This window comes from Leuciscus leuciscus (assembly GCF_965113295.1).
Source record: "Leuciscus leuciscus genome assembly, chromosome: 16".
Classification (NCBI taxonomy): domain Eukaryota; kingdom Metazoa; phylum Chordata; class Actinopteri; order Cypriniformes; family Leuciscidae; genus Leuciscus; species Leuciscus leuciscus.
Genome location: NC_138740.1, coordinates 36,771,311 through 36,787,060, shown reverse-complemented (window position 1 = coordinate 36,787,060; position 15,750 = coordinate 36,771,311). Strand labels below are relative to the sequence as shown.

At 37.8% G+C, this 15,750-nt stretch overlaps 2 protein-coding genes across 2 annotated transcripts in view; one reads left to right on the top strand and one right to left on the bottom strand.

Annotated features, from left to right (window-relative positions):
- Positions 1 to 2,345: 2,345 nt before the first annotated feature.
- psmd5 (proteasome 26S subunit, non-ATPase 5) lies at positions 2,346 to 10,282 on the top strand. The gene is made up of 10 exons (XM_082140357.1): positions 2,346 to 2,531; positions 4,795 to 4,939; positions 5,391 to 5,504; positions 5,633 to 5,761; positions 5,853 to 5,962; positions 6,067 to 6,209; positions 6,784 to 6,975; positions 8,107 to 8,216; positions 8,306 to 8,446; positions 9,773 to 10,282. The coding sequence occupies exons 1-10, from the start codon at positions 2,356 to 2,358 to the stop codon at positions 10,028 to 10,030; spliced, it is 1,518 nt and encodes a 505-aa protein (XP_081996483.1). The 5' UTR covers positions 2,346 to 2,355; the 3' UTR covers positions 10,031 to 10,282.
- A 220-nt stretch (positions 10,283 to 10,502) lies between these two features.
- The window catches only part of loxhd1a (lipoxygenase homology PLAT domains 1a), a gene marked incomplete at its 5' end in the record, with an annotated part of 34,316 nt that continues 29,068 nt past the window's right edge, over positions 10,503 to 15,750 (bottom strand). The window contains 7 exons of the mRNA XM_082140355.1: positions 10,503 to 11,811; positions 11,926 to 12,081; positions 13,672 to 13,810; positions 13,994 to 14,164; positions 14,316 to 14,501; positions 14,972 to 15,149; positions 15,227 to 15,344. Of these exons, the coding sequence (XP_081996481.1) occupies positions 11,331 to 11,811; positions 11,926 to 12,081; positions 13,672 to 13,810; positions 13,994 to 14,164; positions 14,316 to 14,501; positions 14,972 to 15,149; positions 15,227 to 15,344 (1,429 nt within the window). The 3' untranslated portion in view covers positions 10,503 to 11,330. The remainder of the gene's footprint in view (positions 11,812 to 11,925; positions 12,082 to 13,671; positions 13,811 to 13,993; positions 14,165 to 14,315; positions 14,502 to 14,971; positions 15,150 to 15,226; positions 15,345 to 15,750) is intronic.

Below are 15,750 nucleotides of genomic sequence, written 5' to 3'. Positions count from 1 at the left end.
GCTGAAGTTTTAACACACGGATGTCGAAAGAAAAGGGATTTCTATATTCTACAAGAATGCACGAGGACAGAAAAAGACAGAAAGCTCCACCGAATCCACTTTGATCGTAGACATACGGACTCTTTGTAAAGGCTGAGAGTGAAGTTCGTCAGTAAGGCCATTGATTTAAGTCTCTTCCACAAACACGGTTGAGATGGTTTGATCCGTGTGTGTAAACAGGAGTATCCCACCCATAATTAATGCACAGTCAGGAGGCCACATGCAGACGCACAAATACAGCTTGTATGGACTCGGCAAGCCTCACGGGCCACGGCTGCTGCAGCACTGAAGCTGGATCTCTAGACTCGGGTCAGTAAGGACTCGCCTAGCAACAACACATTACAGTATAGCAACCACATCAGAACTCTCAGAACACCCTGACAAACACCTACAACATCTTAGCATCTGCCTCTCTATCTATATATATATCTATCTATCTGTATATATATATATATATATATATATATATATATATATATATCCATCTATGTCTATCTATCTATCTCTCTATCTATCTATCTCTATCTCTCTATCTATCTCTCTATATCCATCTATGTCTATCTATAAATCTATTTCTTTCTTTTTTTTAAACTGGATGCATTAAAATGATCAAAAGGGAAAATAAAGACATGCATGTTACATAAGATTTAAATAAATATTGTTCTTTTGAACTTTCTATTCATCAAAGAATCCTAAAAAAAAGTATCACGGTTTCCAAAAATGTTAAGCAGCACAACTGTTTTCCACATTGTTTATAATAATAAATGTTTTTTTGAGCATCAAATCAGTATAAGAGTGATTTCTGAAGGATCATGTGACACTGAAGACTGGAGAAATGATGCTGAAAATACAGCTTTGATCACAGGAATAAATTAGATTTTTAAATATATTCACATCATAGAAAACAGTTACAATTGGGGAGTAATATTTCACAATATTACTGTTTTTGCATCAAACACATGCAGTCTTGGTGAGCAGAAGAGACTTCTTTCAAAATCATATACAGACCCCTAACTTGTGAACGGTAGTGTATGTGTATGTGTATCTTAAGACATTTTCTCCTGCGGTAGAAGCTCTATGGATGGGCACTTGCCCGGCTGGCATTAAATGGAGCTGCCAGTGTGGAATAATCCGGAATGATCCTGAAGTTATCCACTGGCACTCGGCCAACATTCCCACTGCCTAACAGGGATTACTGCTCAATACCCAGCAATAGGTCGGCACGCACCACACACACTCACATAGTAGTCCACAAACACTGATGTGAAGAGACATACAAATACAAACACCACGCAAGGAGAAACATACACATTCAACATACACTCCAGTCCCAACAGCAGATATGATGATGTTCTACAGACCCGGCTATATTGACTATAAATACATTTTTATTAGAGCCTTCACTAACACAAAGGTAATGTGGTATTACTGTACGGTTCAAGATTATACTACTATGGTGCTTTTACAGTGTATTCATTTTTTGACATGGTTTTGGTTCATGGCAATGATGTGGTATGGAAATATGGAAACCAATCAGTATGATGGTATATGTATGTTGTGTTGTGTGTATATATATATGTGTGTGTACCACGGTATTACCACCTGATACTATCACAGTAAGGTACACTTGCTGACATAAAAACTGGAAACCCGCAGTTAATTAAGTCACAAATAATCAATTAATGAAGATAAGGGACAGACAACAAGCCCCAATGGCGTCATCTAGCGGCCAGTAGAGGGACGTACAAATTCTCGTCTCACAATCAAATCCGTATTTAGTGCGGGAGAAGGTGTTTATATTGAAAACAAGGAACACAGTCACTTCACAGACGCCAGAGCTAACGAATTAAAGCTGTGTAGATGTACGAACATATATTATACAAAAAAATTAAATACAGAGCGTTTATACGTTACCTGAATGCCCACCTGTGGAAACTGGCAAGTGACTTCTCAAATATGATAGGTAACTTACTTATCTTCCTGTGTAAAAAAACAAAACATAAAAAATTAGAAACAAGCTTATTTACATGTATTTGATTAACATGTCAAACTACGTCCATTGTTGCTCTTCCTTTACACAGCTGTCGTGGTATCAGTAGTTTCCGCCAAAAGTTAACCGCTACTTTAAAATGTGAGAAACATTTTTTTTTATATTATATTAATTATATTATATTAAATATTATATTATATTATATTATATTATAGTCATTTTTGTAAGGATTCATTTATTTCTTATTTAGATGCGCCAAACGGTATGCAAATGAGCCTAGGATCATGTTTCCCGCCCCTCGGTCACGTGACGCAAACATTGACTGCATGATGGCGGCGCCTATACAGAGTCTGCTGAATGAAATCTGTGCATCAGAAGACCCTATCGAGGAGCTCAAGAGCCTCCGGACGGTCCTTTTATCGACGCCCGTGAGCGGTTTGAGGCAGGTGGTGTCTGGAGCACGACTGGAGATCATATTCGGGCTTTTAAACACAAATGACAAGTGAGTGTTGACAGACTGCTGAGTCAACGGGCACAATAAATGCTGCAGACTTCACACTGATGCAGATGTAAATGAACTCTCCTTCAGTGTTTTTTCTTTATTTTTTTTTGTATTTTCAACATTGTACATTAATTCTGAAGGCATCCAAACTATGAAAGAACACGTATGGAATTATGTAGTAAACAAAAAGTGTTAAACAACCCAGAATATGTTTTATATTTTAGATTGTCCAAAGTAGCTACCTTTAGCTTTGATGACAGGTTGACATTCCCTCATCAGATTCACGAGATAGTCACCTGGAATGGTTTTCAGTTCACATGTGTGTCTTGACAAGAGTAAATTTGTGACATTTCTTGCCTTCTAATGTGCTTTAGACCATTAGTTGTCTTGTGCAGAGGAAGAGTGGGTACAGAGTCAATAGAACTATTAGTGCTACTACAACGGCTGTACAAATCCATACTATGTCAAGAAACACTATGTTAAGTCACCAAAACCATCAACCACTATGATGAAACTGGCTCTCGTGAGGACCGTCCCAGTAAAGGATGACCGAGAGCTACCTCTGCTGCAGAGGATACGTTTATTCGTTTATTAGAATATTTTCCAACCGGACAACAACCCCAAACACACCTCTAGGTTATGTAGGAGCTAAGTGTCCAAGAAGGAGAGTGATGGAGTCAATCACCCGATCTGAATCCACCTTAGATGGTGTGAAGAATCGAAAATATAAAACATATTCTCGGTTATTAAACACGCTTTTGTTGACTACATAATTCCATATTTGTTTTGTCATAATTTCAATGTCTTCAGTATTTATATACAATGTTGAAAACAATAAAAATAAAGGAACATAATTGAATAAGACGGTGCTTCCAAACTTTTGACTAGTACTGTATATACAGTACAGGCCAAAAGTTTGGACACATTACTATTTTTAATGTTTTTGAAAGAAGTTTCTTCTGCTCATCAAGCCTGCATTTAATTGATCAAAAATACAGAAAAAAAAAAAGTAATATTGTGATATATTATTACAATTTAAAATAATTGGTTTTCAATTTATTATACTTTAAATTATAATTTATTTCTGTGATGCAAAGCTGAATTTTCAGGATCATTACTCAATGATGATTCATTATCAAAGTTGGAAACAGTTCTGCTGCCTAATATTTTTTCAGAACCTGTGATACTTTTTTAGGATACTTTGATGAATAATAAAAAAAAAAAGAAGCAAATGTTTTAAAAATAGAAATCTTTTGTAACAACAATATACACTACTGGTCAGTAATTTTTTTTCTTTCTTTTTTTGAAATAAATCAATACTTTTATTCAGCAAGGATGTGTTAAATTGATAAAAAGTGATAGTAAAGAAGATTTATATTATTAGAAAATATTTTTAACCTTTTATTCATTAAATATATTAGGCAGCAGAACTGTTTCCAACACTCATAATAAATCAGAATATTAGAATGATTTCTAAAGGATCATGTGATAGACTGGATGTCACATGTGACACTGAAGACTGGAGTAATGATGCTGAAAATTCAGCTTTGCATCAAATAAATAAATGATAATTTAAAGTGTAATAAATTGAAAACCAATTATTTTAAATTGTAATAATATATCACAATATTAAATTTTTTGGGTTAGGGTATTTTTGATCAAATAAATGCAGGCTTGATGAGCAGAAGAAACTTCTTTCAAAAACATTAAAAATAGTAGTGTGTTCAAACTTTTGGCCTGTACTGTATATACAGTATATCACATTGTTAAGTAATTGATCATGCAATCAACATACAGTATATTGCAAATAATTTAGATTTCAGCTGAAATAAACTTGAAAAAATATTTTTAAATGCCACAATACTTAGAGCGTAGAACATTTACGCTAGACCTGCTTTTGGTGGAAATAAAACTTACCTATAATCCATATATTACACAAACATTAAACCATTTTTTGCATAAAATCATCAAACCTAACAATATGATAATCATTTTTGAAAAATTAATCACAATATGAAATTTTTTTAAATTATCCGTGTATTATTCTCAAAAATTGTACCTTGAAATACCTTGAAAAACAGGATTTTCTTGCTCTTTTTGAAATAAGAGTTTGAGATGTAATGAAGCTGTACATTTGCATCATAAATTTCCTTTTTATGTATATGAATTATGTTCAGGAGTATTCTTTTAAAAATGAACCTGCAAAAAGGGAAAGGGTGGAAAATGTGATGTAAAACTAAATTCGGACTGTTTTGGGTTGCAGAGAGCAGATCGAGGTGTGTGTGGAAATCCTGAGTCGTGTTCTGCAGGCTCTAGAACCCGTCCAGCTGGTTCAGAACTACAAGACGGCACTCCAGAGTGGACTGAACCACCCGGATGACTCAGTCAAAGTGCTCACCCTCACACAGGTCAGTGGTGCAGGTGCAAGTTTTTCACCATGAATTCCACTGTTAAAGACAATTGTTTTAAACCTTAGTTGAAATAATGCGAGCTAGTGGCTTTGACAGAAGCAAATAGCATTGATTAACAACCTTGTAGCTCACAGTGCGGCTGTCTTTAAAGGTTTATAAGGTGGAGGTTTCTTTGCAGAATTATGGGTAATGACGTTTTTCACCAGGAATTCTGCTGTTAAACACGATTATTTAAAAAATAAGTAAAAAAATGCAGGCTGATGTCTTCAACAAAGGCATAAACCATTGATTTAAAACTTCATAGCTCACAGTCTGTTAGTTATTATTCAGAATCAATTCCCCTATGGAGTAAATTAATGGGATTTTTACTGTTGCACTCTAAGTTTACTCCAAATATGGGTTGATCTTTCATGTCATTCATCCATGCGTTGTGTGTCTGTGTCCACAGATCGGCCGTGTGGCTGGTCACGCTGACGGAGTGACCCAGATGCTGAACAGCGTGGAAATCCTGTGTGATGTGATTCAGTGCGTTAGCATTGAACGTATCGCCGTGGCCAAAGAGGTACAGAGACCCACGCTGCAACGCAACATCACAACAGGCCAAAAGAAAACAGTCAAAACACTATTTTTCCTGCATGAATTATATTGAAGCAAGTTTTTGTTCTTTTATATGTGTTTTTTTTTTGTCAGGCGATAGCTGCTCTTAGTAAACTCAGCAACACGAAGGCGGGGCTTGATGCTTTGTTCCGCTCTGATTTGCTGAACAAGCTCAAGGATGTGATGCACACCAGTGACATCATCAGATACAGAGTTTATGAGGTGCGTTATAATCGATGTATGAAAGGAGTGAACTTTATGAGAGATTGGAGCTTAATCGTGTGCGTTCTGCTGTGTGTGTGTGTGTGTCCAGTTGATCGTGGAAGTGTCCACGGTGTCTCCAGTGTCTCTGGGTTACTGCGCCAACAGCAGTTTACTCTCACAGCTGCTGGATGAACTGACCGGAGATGATGTTTTGGTCAGGTAATGATCTCTCACACACACACACACACACACACACACACACACACAATATACTATGACACATTTATGCCTGCAGAGATAAACGTTTTCTCTTCTCTTTCCAGAGCAACTGCTATAGAGATGGTGACCAATCTGGCTCAGAGTCAACATGGCCGTCAGTATCTGGCACAGCAAGGCATCATGGATAAAATCTCCAACATGATCATCGCAGCAGAATCCGATGCCCTCTCAAGCCTTTACCTTCCAGGTGCTTGTGTATCTATCTATCTATAAATCCTTATACAGTAATCATTGGAAATGTCATGGAAATTGATCAGTAAAAATTGTTTTATTCAAATTGCTGAAAATGTTGTTATTATTATTAATATTGTTTGTGTTTTTGCTGTTGTTATTAATATTATTATGTATTTTTAGATCCTCATCTAGTAATCATTGAAATGTCATGGAAAATGTTAAATATAAATGTTATAAATGCTAAAAATTAAAATATTATTATGCAATATTATACTTTTTAAATCCTTATTATTATTGGAAATGTAATGTAAATTGTCTATATTTAAAATGCTGAAAATGTAAGAAGAAAATCATATTTACATTTTCAGCATTTGAAATATAGACCATTTATATTCAACAGTTTACATAACATTTTCAATAATATAAATATTTAAAATATATAATAAATAATAATAATAACATTTTTGCTATTTGAATATAAACAATTTGTTTTCAATATTTTTTCAATATTTAAAATAAATAATAATAAAAAACCATAAGAAAAAGAAGAATATTTACATGTATTATTGTTGTTGTTGTTGTTATAGGGCTGGTGAAGTTCTTTGGCAGTCTGGCGATCATGGATAGCCCTCAGCAGGTCTGCGAGAAGTACCCAGTATTCCTCGAGGTGGTCTTCTCCATGGCGATGAACCTTGACCCCACACTGACCCCTGTTGCCCTGGACACGCTCGGAGTGCTCGGCGGGACCGTGGAGGGTAAACAGGTCCTGCAGAAAACAGGTAACTGTGTTAGTGAACGCATCCTCAGAATAGGCCATTCAAAGTGAGTCATGGTTCTGTTTCAGATCTGCTTTTAATAGCTGTGTCCCAGTTCAGAGGCTGCATCCTTCCTAGGACACGGCCTTCAAAGGGCGCGAAGTTCGGACCGAGTGTTCAGACTTGTGACAGCTGCCGTTGACGAGTGCCAGTAACGTTTGTACTGGACTTTTGTTTTTTTAAAGTTAGATCCAGCTAATTAAGCAATTAGCAATTAAGTTGAAACTCAATACTTGCACTGTAATGTAAGTGTAATCCAGAAATTTCTCTCTAAAAAAATCCTGTCGTCACTGACGCGCAATGAATTCTGGGGTAGACAAGGCTGCGAAGGATCTATCTGTTGTATCCTTCATTGCCCGGGAAACAAAGGAAGCATTTCGAGACCGCGTTTGAAGGAGCCTTCGAATTGGGAATGCCTTCATCGCACCGCTGTGATACAATCAGCCTTTGAAGGATGCAGCCTCTGAATCAGGACGCAGCTAATAACATACAAATGACACTTATGAGCTGGTTCTTTTATTGAATCATTCAAATAGACTCTTTATAGATGCAAGCTTTCTATATTCTTTCATGGGAGTTTATAACTGGAGTTTATAATTGTAAAATTGTATTTTTTTTTTTAAGGATGACACCCAAGCATCTGAAACCCTGACTAGACCATCGAAAAGATTATAATTGTTTTTTTTTTAATCATTTTTGATATCATTTTTATATGAGAAATGCAATTTCAAGTTTACTAGCAGTTATTGATTATTTATCTGTTAAAATAATAGAAATTGAACCGTAAAGTTTGGGCCCTGTTATTAATTATTTAAAATTATTTTTAAAAGATTCTCTGTACAATTTACAGTGTTATCTAAGAGAGAATTACTTTCATAAGTAAGCAAAAGGGACATAAATTTAACTAAATCAGAACTAAATTGAGCTTTGTCGCTTTGGATAAGTGTCTGCTAAATGCATGCATTTAAATGAATCAAATCAAAAGCTTGCGAATCAGAATCTTACTGAATTGAATCTGTAAATCTGCATTGATAAACAGCCTGACTAGTAACCGTGATGCTTGACTTTGTTTCTGAAATATGTGTAACTCTGCAGGTGAGAAGTTCACGTCGGTGTTGAAGAGAATCAGTAAAGTGGCCTTTGAGGGAGCCACTGAACTCCGAGTCCGATGTTTGGAGGCTCTGGCGCAGCTGATCACGTTACCTGTAAGTGTGTGTGCGGGGGTGTTTCCTCATAGGAGCAGGATTTGTTTTCAGATGTTCCTGTGAAGCTGAAATATTTGTGGTTTGTGTAGGTGGAGCAGCAGACGGATGACCTGTTACTGTTGACCGAGTCGTGGTTTAACTGTCTGAGCTCTCAGCCGATGGCGATGATACGGAACATAAGCACACAACCCTTCCCAGAGCTCCACTGCAGCGCGCTACGAATCTTCACTGTGAGTTGTGTTACAAATGAGGCACTGTACACAATGTACTAAACTACGTAGTGTGCACATTTAAAGTGCACTTTTTATTTTTTGAAAAATGTCATTGTGAACACACAACTTGCACTATTTATACCACAAAATTGTATAGAATAGTGCATAAATAGGCTAATTGGGACGATGTTAGAGTATGTTCTGCACAGACCGATCAGCAACTGACTTCCGACATTTTTTCTGATTTGAGACACCACCGACTCCACGTCACTGTGGTGTATTCCATCAAACAGGGTCCTCGCTGGTCCTTAAAATGTCTTAAATTCAGTTTGATCAAATACAAGGCCATAAAAAGTCTTAAATATCTCAAACGGTATAATAAAGTCTTAAAGCTAGGTTAGGCAATTTCGTAGAGGCTAGCAATAGCGTGCTAGCTTTAAAAGCATAAGATCCCACCCTCCCTTCAGTGCGTCTCTAAAGCCACGCCTCCTCCAAAACACATGAACACACACAGCAGAGACGGTGTAAAATTACCTCATGTCTCAAAGCACATATCATTATAATAATAATGAATGCAAACAACTTAGAGAGCTCTGACCTGTACCACCTGACTGCTGCAGAATCATTTCGGCATTGATAATGTTGACATAGAAACGCATAAATCCGAGTCTGAGGACGTAACAGCTCCTTCACGGGTTGCTTATGATCTACTGTAAAAGTCAGTGTGAAATGGAAGTTGTGATAGTCTTTTCTTCACTATTGTGATGAATATCTCAGTGAAATGGCTTCGCCGACAACAAATGTAGGGCGGGACTTGATTTTGTATATGGGGAATTGATTTGTTATTGGTCAATCTCATGTGAGTGACAGGTTGCCCCGCCCTCACGCCAGTAAACACATCAGAGAAGAAAAGAGATGTCATTGCGAGAGGGAGGGGAAGTTATTTTGATTAAAGATTACAAGGGCACATGAATTAAAAAAATTGTGCACGGATAAATCATTAATAAGAAACTGCAATATTCTATAAATAATAATTGTCAAATTTGATTTCATGGTGACTTTAAGCAGTACATGAGGTATTGCTTAAAGTGCATCTGTCGCTACATGAAAACGTCTGTGTGTTTGACAAATATTGCATCTGATTCACTTCATGTGTGTTAAAGCACACATGCTCCGCTCGAGTGTCACTTCAGGAAGCAGAAAGTGTATAACTTCACGTCACCGTTTTCAAGACCTCCCCCGACCGCAAGGACCGATCGGTTAATCCTAACGCAGCTGAAGTCGTGTGTGTGGTGATCTCATAAAACACAGCTTACGTTGTGTTCTGCACTGTTCTGTGTTCAGGCCATTGGCTGTCAGCCGTGGGGTCAGCAGCTGATGATGGACACTCCCGGATTCCTGGAGTGGGTGATGGATCGCTCAGTGGGGAAGGGAAAAGAAGCCAAGGATTGTAAGTTTGAGTTGGTGGGAGCGTTGTTGAGCTCCTCGAGCGCTCAGAAGATCTTTGGAGCGCACAATTACTTAAAGCTAAGAACCTACATGAACGAGGGACCCTATCACATCACTGCCGTGTCTACAGTCACCACAGAGGGAGCCGACTGAGAGACGCACAAATTCATACTTCACTAGGAGATCCAACTTTCTTTTTTTTTTTCTAATGTCAGAGGCTTGTTTTTCTGTCGAGAACAGATGAAATGTGACCAAAAGCTCTTTTAGCAGCTTCTTCTGGAGCAGTTTGAGTCTACAGCACTTAACACACACACACACACACAGCGGTTCAACTGTTTATACTTCCAGATGTTGAATTTAGTTCGGTTTGTAATTTGTTGTGGCAATAAAAAGTACATTTGAGTGGTTTATTTCAGATATGATTTGATTTATACCATTAAATTGATCAAAAGTGACAGTAAAGACATTTATAATGTTACGAAAGATTCTGTTTCTAATAAATGCTGTTCTTTTCAACTTCATCAAAGAATCCTGAAAAGAAATGTATCATGGTTTCCACAAAAATATTAAACAGCACAACTGGTTTCAACATTGATAATAACCAGATATGTTTCTTGAGCAGCAAATCAGAATGATTTCTGAAGGATCATCTGACACTGAAGACTGGAGTAATGATGAATCAAAAGTGAAGCAGTGGATTCAGGGTTGAGTTTTACTGGACAAACCGTGTTGCACACACATGCACTCCTTACTGCCTCACAGAGGTAAATGTACAAAATAATAACATTAAAAATACAAACAAAAACATATTCTTTCACACATCCATAAAAACTCTTTAGAGGCACATTTGGTGACATGTACTGGAAAGTGGCACTCTGGAAGATAAAAGAGAGACTGGAATGTTCCATTTCAAAGTTTTCCCAGTGATCTGAGAAGAGCTGAGGCTGAGTGATCATGAAAACAAAATCCTGCTATTTTCTTCAACAATCTGAGCAATGCACGTGATCCGAATGCAGAGTGTATTTGATTGGCCAGTTAAAAGTAAAGGTGTAAATACAGTTACTCCTTCAACACCCCTTCATTCATCTTCTCAAACTGTTCCTGAGACAATACTAAAAAAAAAAATCAGCTGCCATTAAGATGAAGACTGGTTCTTCCAATTCACTTCAGTGGGAAAAAAATATCAAACCATATATCAGTATTACATGACATACTCTCTAAATCTCAAATTGTTGTTTCCAGATTCTAGATTTTACCAAAAAGAAAAACCCTCATCATTCGCTCACCCTCATGTTGATCCAAAACTCTGACTTCTGATGAAAATGTTTTGTTTTATACAGGTTTGGAACAACATGAGGGTGAGTAAATAATGACAGGATTGTTGATCTGAGAATGTCATGTAATGAAGTGTCATTACTAATACTGACTTAACCACTGATTGGTTGATTACATGTCAATACTTTGGATAGATGACACGTTTTATCCTCCCATCTGCTTTGTTCTTGTCCAGCCATTTCCCACAAATGAATATCGTCGTCACACCATTGGCCGTGTTGGTAATTTCGATCCTGCTCAGGAGCCAGCCGGGACTGAGTCCGGAGTTATCGTGCTCCACACACACTCGGAGCAGGTCGCCCATGTCCAGCAGTTCCAGAATAAACCGGTTGGTCTGGCCGCGCTCGAACAGGTTCCTGAACTTCTGGCAGAGTTGCCTCCGGCCGGAGTCTCCGTTGGAGCCGAAGATGGTGATGAAGACGTTGGCGTCGGTGCCTGAGCCCTTCTCGTCGCCTGTGATAACAATGGCCTCGTATTTTACAGGTACGAGGCTTTGGGCCTTGCTGGTGAAGCTCTCGATGAATTTAGTGCACTCGAATGTCTGAAACTCGTCTCGTTTTGAGGAGAGAGGGATGGCGGCGTCACATCGGAAGATATACCTGAGTGGAAAAGGACAGGTTAGGGATAGTTAAGAGCATGCATTTACAAGACAATAACTCAGATCCTAAAGGTTTAAACCATAATTTAACACTACTCTTCTTAAAATCACTCACTTGTTGCCTAGCTCCTTCTCTGTGACAACAACCTCCTCCACAAACCAGGAGGCTTCAACTTTGACTTTCTTGCCATCTTTAGGGATGTGTCCCAGACAGATACTAGCGATGTCTCCCAACTCCTTGGAGGAGAACTCAAAGCGGTCTGAAGAGCCTCTGAAATCACACATTACACAGAATGACGCATGTTAACCAATGAAAAAATACTCATTTATTTAATAATTTTATTAATTTTATCATGGAAATGACACGTGCTAAATCTTAATCGCTGTCCATCATCTTGCAAGCAATTGTTGAAAGAAATTTATCGCACAATATTTGAAATATTTCCATTTTTAAACCATGAAAGAGAGCCAGTGGATATCACACAAGCAATGTGTAAACTATGCTCTAGAGTTATGAAGAAGTCTCAAACCCCAGTCAATTATTCACTACAGAAAGTGAAAGTGAAATATAGTATAGATAAATTACCCATAGCAGATCTATACAGGAGGAGCTCAGGAAGGTGGAGGGTTTCTGAAAGCGTACTTGTCTGTATTTGAAGCTTAATAACTGATACAGCAGGAACCAATCAGCTGTGCCCTATAGAATCATGTGACTGCAAGCAGGTTAAGTTAAGGACCTATTAGCCTGTGCCATAGAGTTTCATGACAGAACTTTGTATTTGAAATATTTGGAAATAATATTATAAATGCAAACATTCACTCTTACTCAAAATTCTAATATGCCAAAAATGACTCCGTTAATGTTTCTTGTCTTGTCATATTTAATTAGAAATTACGAGTATAGAAAATGATATATTTTTTTTTACTCAAAATGGCAAAGTCGAGTAGATTGTATCAGAGCTGGACCAGCCTAAAAATATAAACTGAGACACACAGAGAGCGATGTAACGAAGCCCCTAAAGGGACATGGTGAAGAAAACAAATATGAGATAGGAGGAATAATAAAATTTTTGCGAGCGAATGCAAAGTTTCTCGGGTTCACGTTAAAGTTTTGCAAGCGAATACAAAAACATTAAAATATATATTTCTCATCTAAATATCTCATATTTTTTTCCAGCACCATGTCCCCTTAGACTAGAGGCTCCGTACATGTGCAGTACAGATACCGAGCAGCATCAAGAACATCTAGAATATCAAATATTGGGGACGTGTCTATTGATAGGCTACTGTGTTCATCTAAACAGCATACATTGTCTTTTTATTCAATAGTTAAATCTCTCTCCATTACAAAAATGTCATGTAATTCTTATTTTAGACATTCCAGAAGGCATTAAAATCAGGAAATAGCAAACATCACGGCTGTACACTGCAAAAAGCTTATAATAACACAAAAAGAATAGCTTATCATTGCAGAGCTGTAGTTTTAACAGTATGTATCACTACTCTTTCCCAGTCTGTTACTGGAACCATTCCTAACAATATTCTGTTTGTTCTGATTTTATAATACACGATTTGTGGGGTAAATTTTCATACCATTTCACCTCTCAATCACTACTTGTTCTTGTGTATAAGATATAAAATACAAAATAAAAAAAAGCTACAAAAATAAACAATTAAAAATTATTCCAAAGTGGTGATTTGGGGCCCCCTAGAGTCCTGGCTCATATTGCTGGCATACAAGTCCAGTCAAGTCACCTTTATTTATATAGCGCTTTGTACAATACAGAGTGTTTCAAAGCAGCTTTACAGTGATAACAGGAACATAATGCACCCGCATCCCGTCACCTATGTGTACACCTACCGTAAAAAACGCTTCTTCTTAGTCGAGTTCTCCATCACAAATTCTTTGGAACGTCCCTTCTTCCCTTCTAGAACGATCCAGGCGTTCTCTTTGGTTTCAGCATCATCTGTATCTGCTGTCTTGACCAGAATCTCATATTCTGTATGGGGCAGAAAGCAAAACACATGGCAAATTTTGGGGTCAGTAAGATTTTTTGTTTGTTTTATGCCTCATCTGCTATATTACATTTTAAAATGTAAAAAAAAAAAAAAAAAATTCTAATCTCAAACAGTTTTTAAGCTACATTTGTATGGAGATACATATAAGACTGTGTCTGTCTCACTGGTTTTTTCATCGAAATCCACAGCATCATTGTTGGCACACGCCACCTCTCTCATTATCTGTCCGTCATCCTCTTTCTTGGCGAGCCAGCGGTCACATTGGAAACGAAACTTCTTATCCATGATGTCATCATGCACTTCCACATACTCCAGGTGCCAACCAGGAGCCAGACCTGCCAACGCAAACACACACATATACTAGTTTTGAGCATATAAACCTATAAAGGTTTTATGACAGACCTACCCTGAGATGAACTGGCTAATTTGCTCATCACTAATTCCATTGGTTCATTAGTGTTGTGCTGAGCGCTCTGATTGGCCTACCTGAGTTGTCATGCCAAATGCGCACTTTCGAGAGCTCGCCCAAGCTGAGGATGTCTGGGAAACGGAATGTGTCCATCTGTTTGCGTTCAAACTTGTTGGTTTTGTTGCTTTCTTTCAAAGCTAGTGTTCCCGTGTCACCATTCTCGCCGAAAATAATCATCCACACGTTAGCATCGGTTCCAGCCGCTAAAAAAACAACAACCAATCATAGGTTACAATCTATCTGTGACTATAAAAACAACCAATCAAGCCTTTAACAGTATGAAAAGTGTTCACACTTGCAGTTCGGTTCTCTGAGTTCTTTTGGTCTGGACCAAAAAAAGAAAATGACACATTTAGAAAAAGCTTGAGCATTCTGTCCTTTTTTTGGGTCGCATCTTGTGACATCACATCCTGTTTTTGGTTCGTTTAGATGTCTTTGGTCCGTGTTGCGTTCATATTTCAGTCTAGCCACACCAGAGTTCTTGAGACTCGTTTTTTCAGGGGTCTCAGTCTGGTTGTTCGGCGCCAGGGTTCAGATGGCAGCGTTCACACTTATTCGAATGAACCGCACTAACAGAGCAATCGCACCAGAGTTCGTTTTTTAATCCAACCAAACATGCCAAGTGTGAACAAACCCTCAAAATAGTTGCAGACCGTTATGAGGAATTGCGTACCAGTTGAATCGCTGGTCTTTACAGAAACGGTGTAGATGGTGAGCTCCACCATTTCCTCATCATCAATCACGGCAGACATTTCACATATGAGGGTTCGCCTGGGCCCGTATGAGCGAGACAGCCAATCCTCGTACGTAAATAACGCCACTTCATTCGTCTGTAGGTTATGCAGTTCAACCTACATAGATGCGCACATTAATACGCTCAAAGGCTTGGGAAGTTACAGTATACTCTATGTATCTTTCTCTTACAAACCTTATCCAGGAACCAGTCGGGTCTGCTTCCAGAACCATCTATACGCACTCTCATCTTTCTCAATGGAGCGATATCCTCAATCTCCAGATTGAATGTGTCCTTCTGCCCTCGCTCAAACCTGCACACACACATTAAACATACAAAATTAGACCGTTTAAACATATATGTGACCCTGGATCACAAAACCAGTCATAAGTCGCACGGGTATATTTGTGGCAATAGCCAATAATACATTGTATGGGTCAAAATTATTGATTTTTCTTTTATGCCAAAAATCATTAGGATATTAAGTAAAGATCATGTTCCATGAAGATATTTTGTAAATGTCCTACCGTAAATATATAAAATATTTATTTTTGTGAGTGAATGCAGCACAATCTCGAACATAAATGGAGAACTTTAAAGGCGATTTTCTCAATGTTTTGATTTTTTGGCACCCTCAGATTCCAGATGTTCAAATAGTTGTAACAAACCATACATCAATGGAAAGCTTATTTATCCAGCTTTCATATGATGTATAATTC

Coding starts and splice junctions, on each gene's coding strand:
- psmd5 (XM_082140357.1), top strand. CDS start 2,356: ATGATGGCGGCGCCTATACAGAGTCTGCTGAATGAAATCTGTGCATCA. Junction 5,762..5,852: donor TCAGATACAGAGTTTATGAG/GTGCGTTATAAT, acceptor GTGTGTGTCCAG/TTGATCGTGGAAGTGTCCAC. Junction 5,963..6,066: donor GGAGATGATGTTTTGGTCAG/GTAATGATCTCT, acceptor TTCTCTTTCCAG/AGCAACTGCTATAGAGATGG.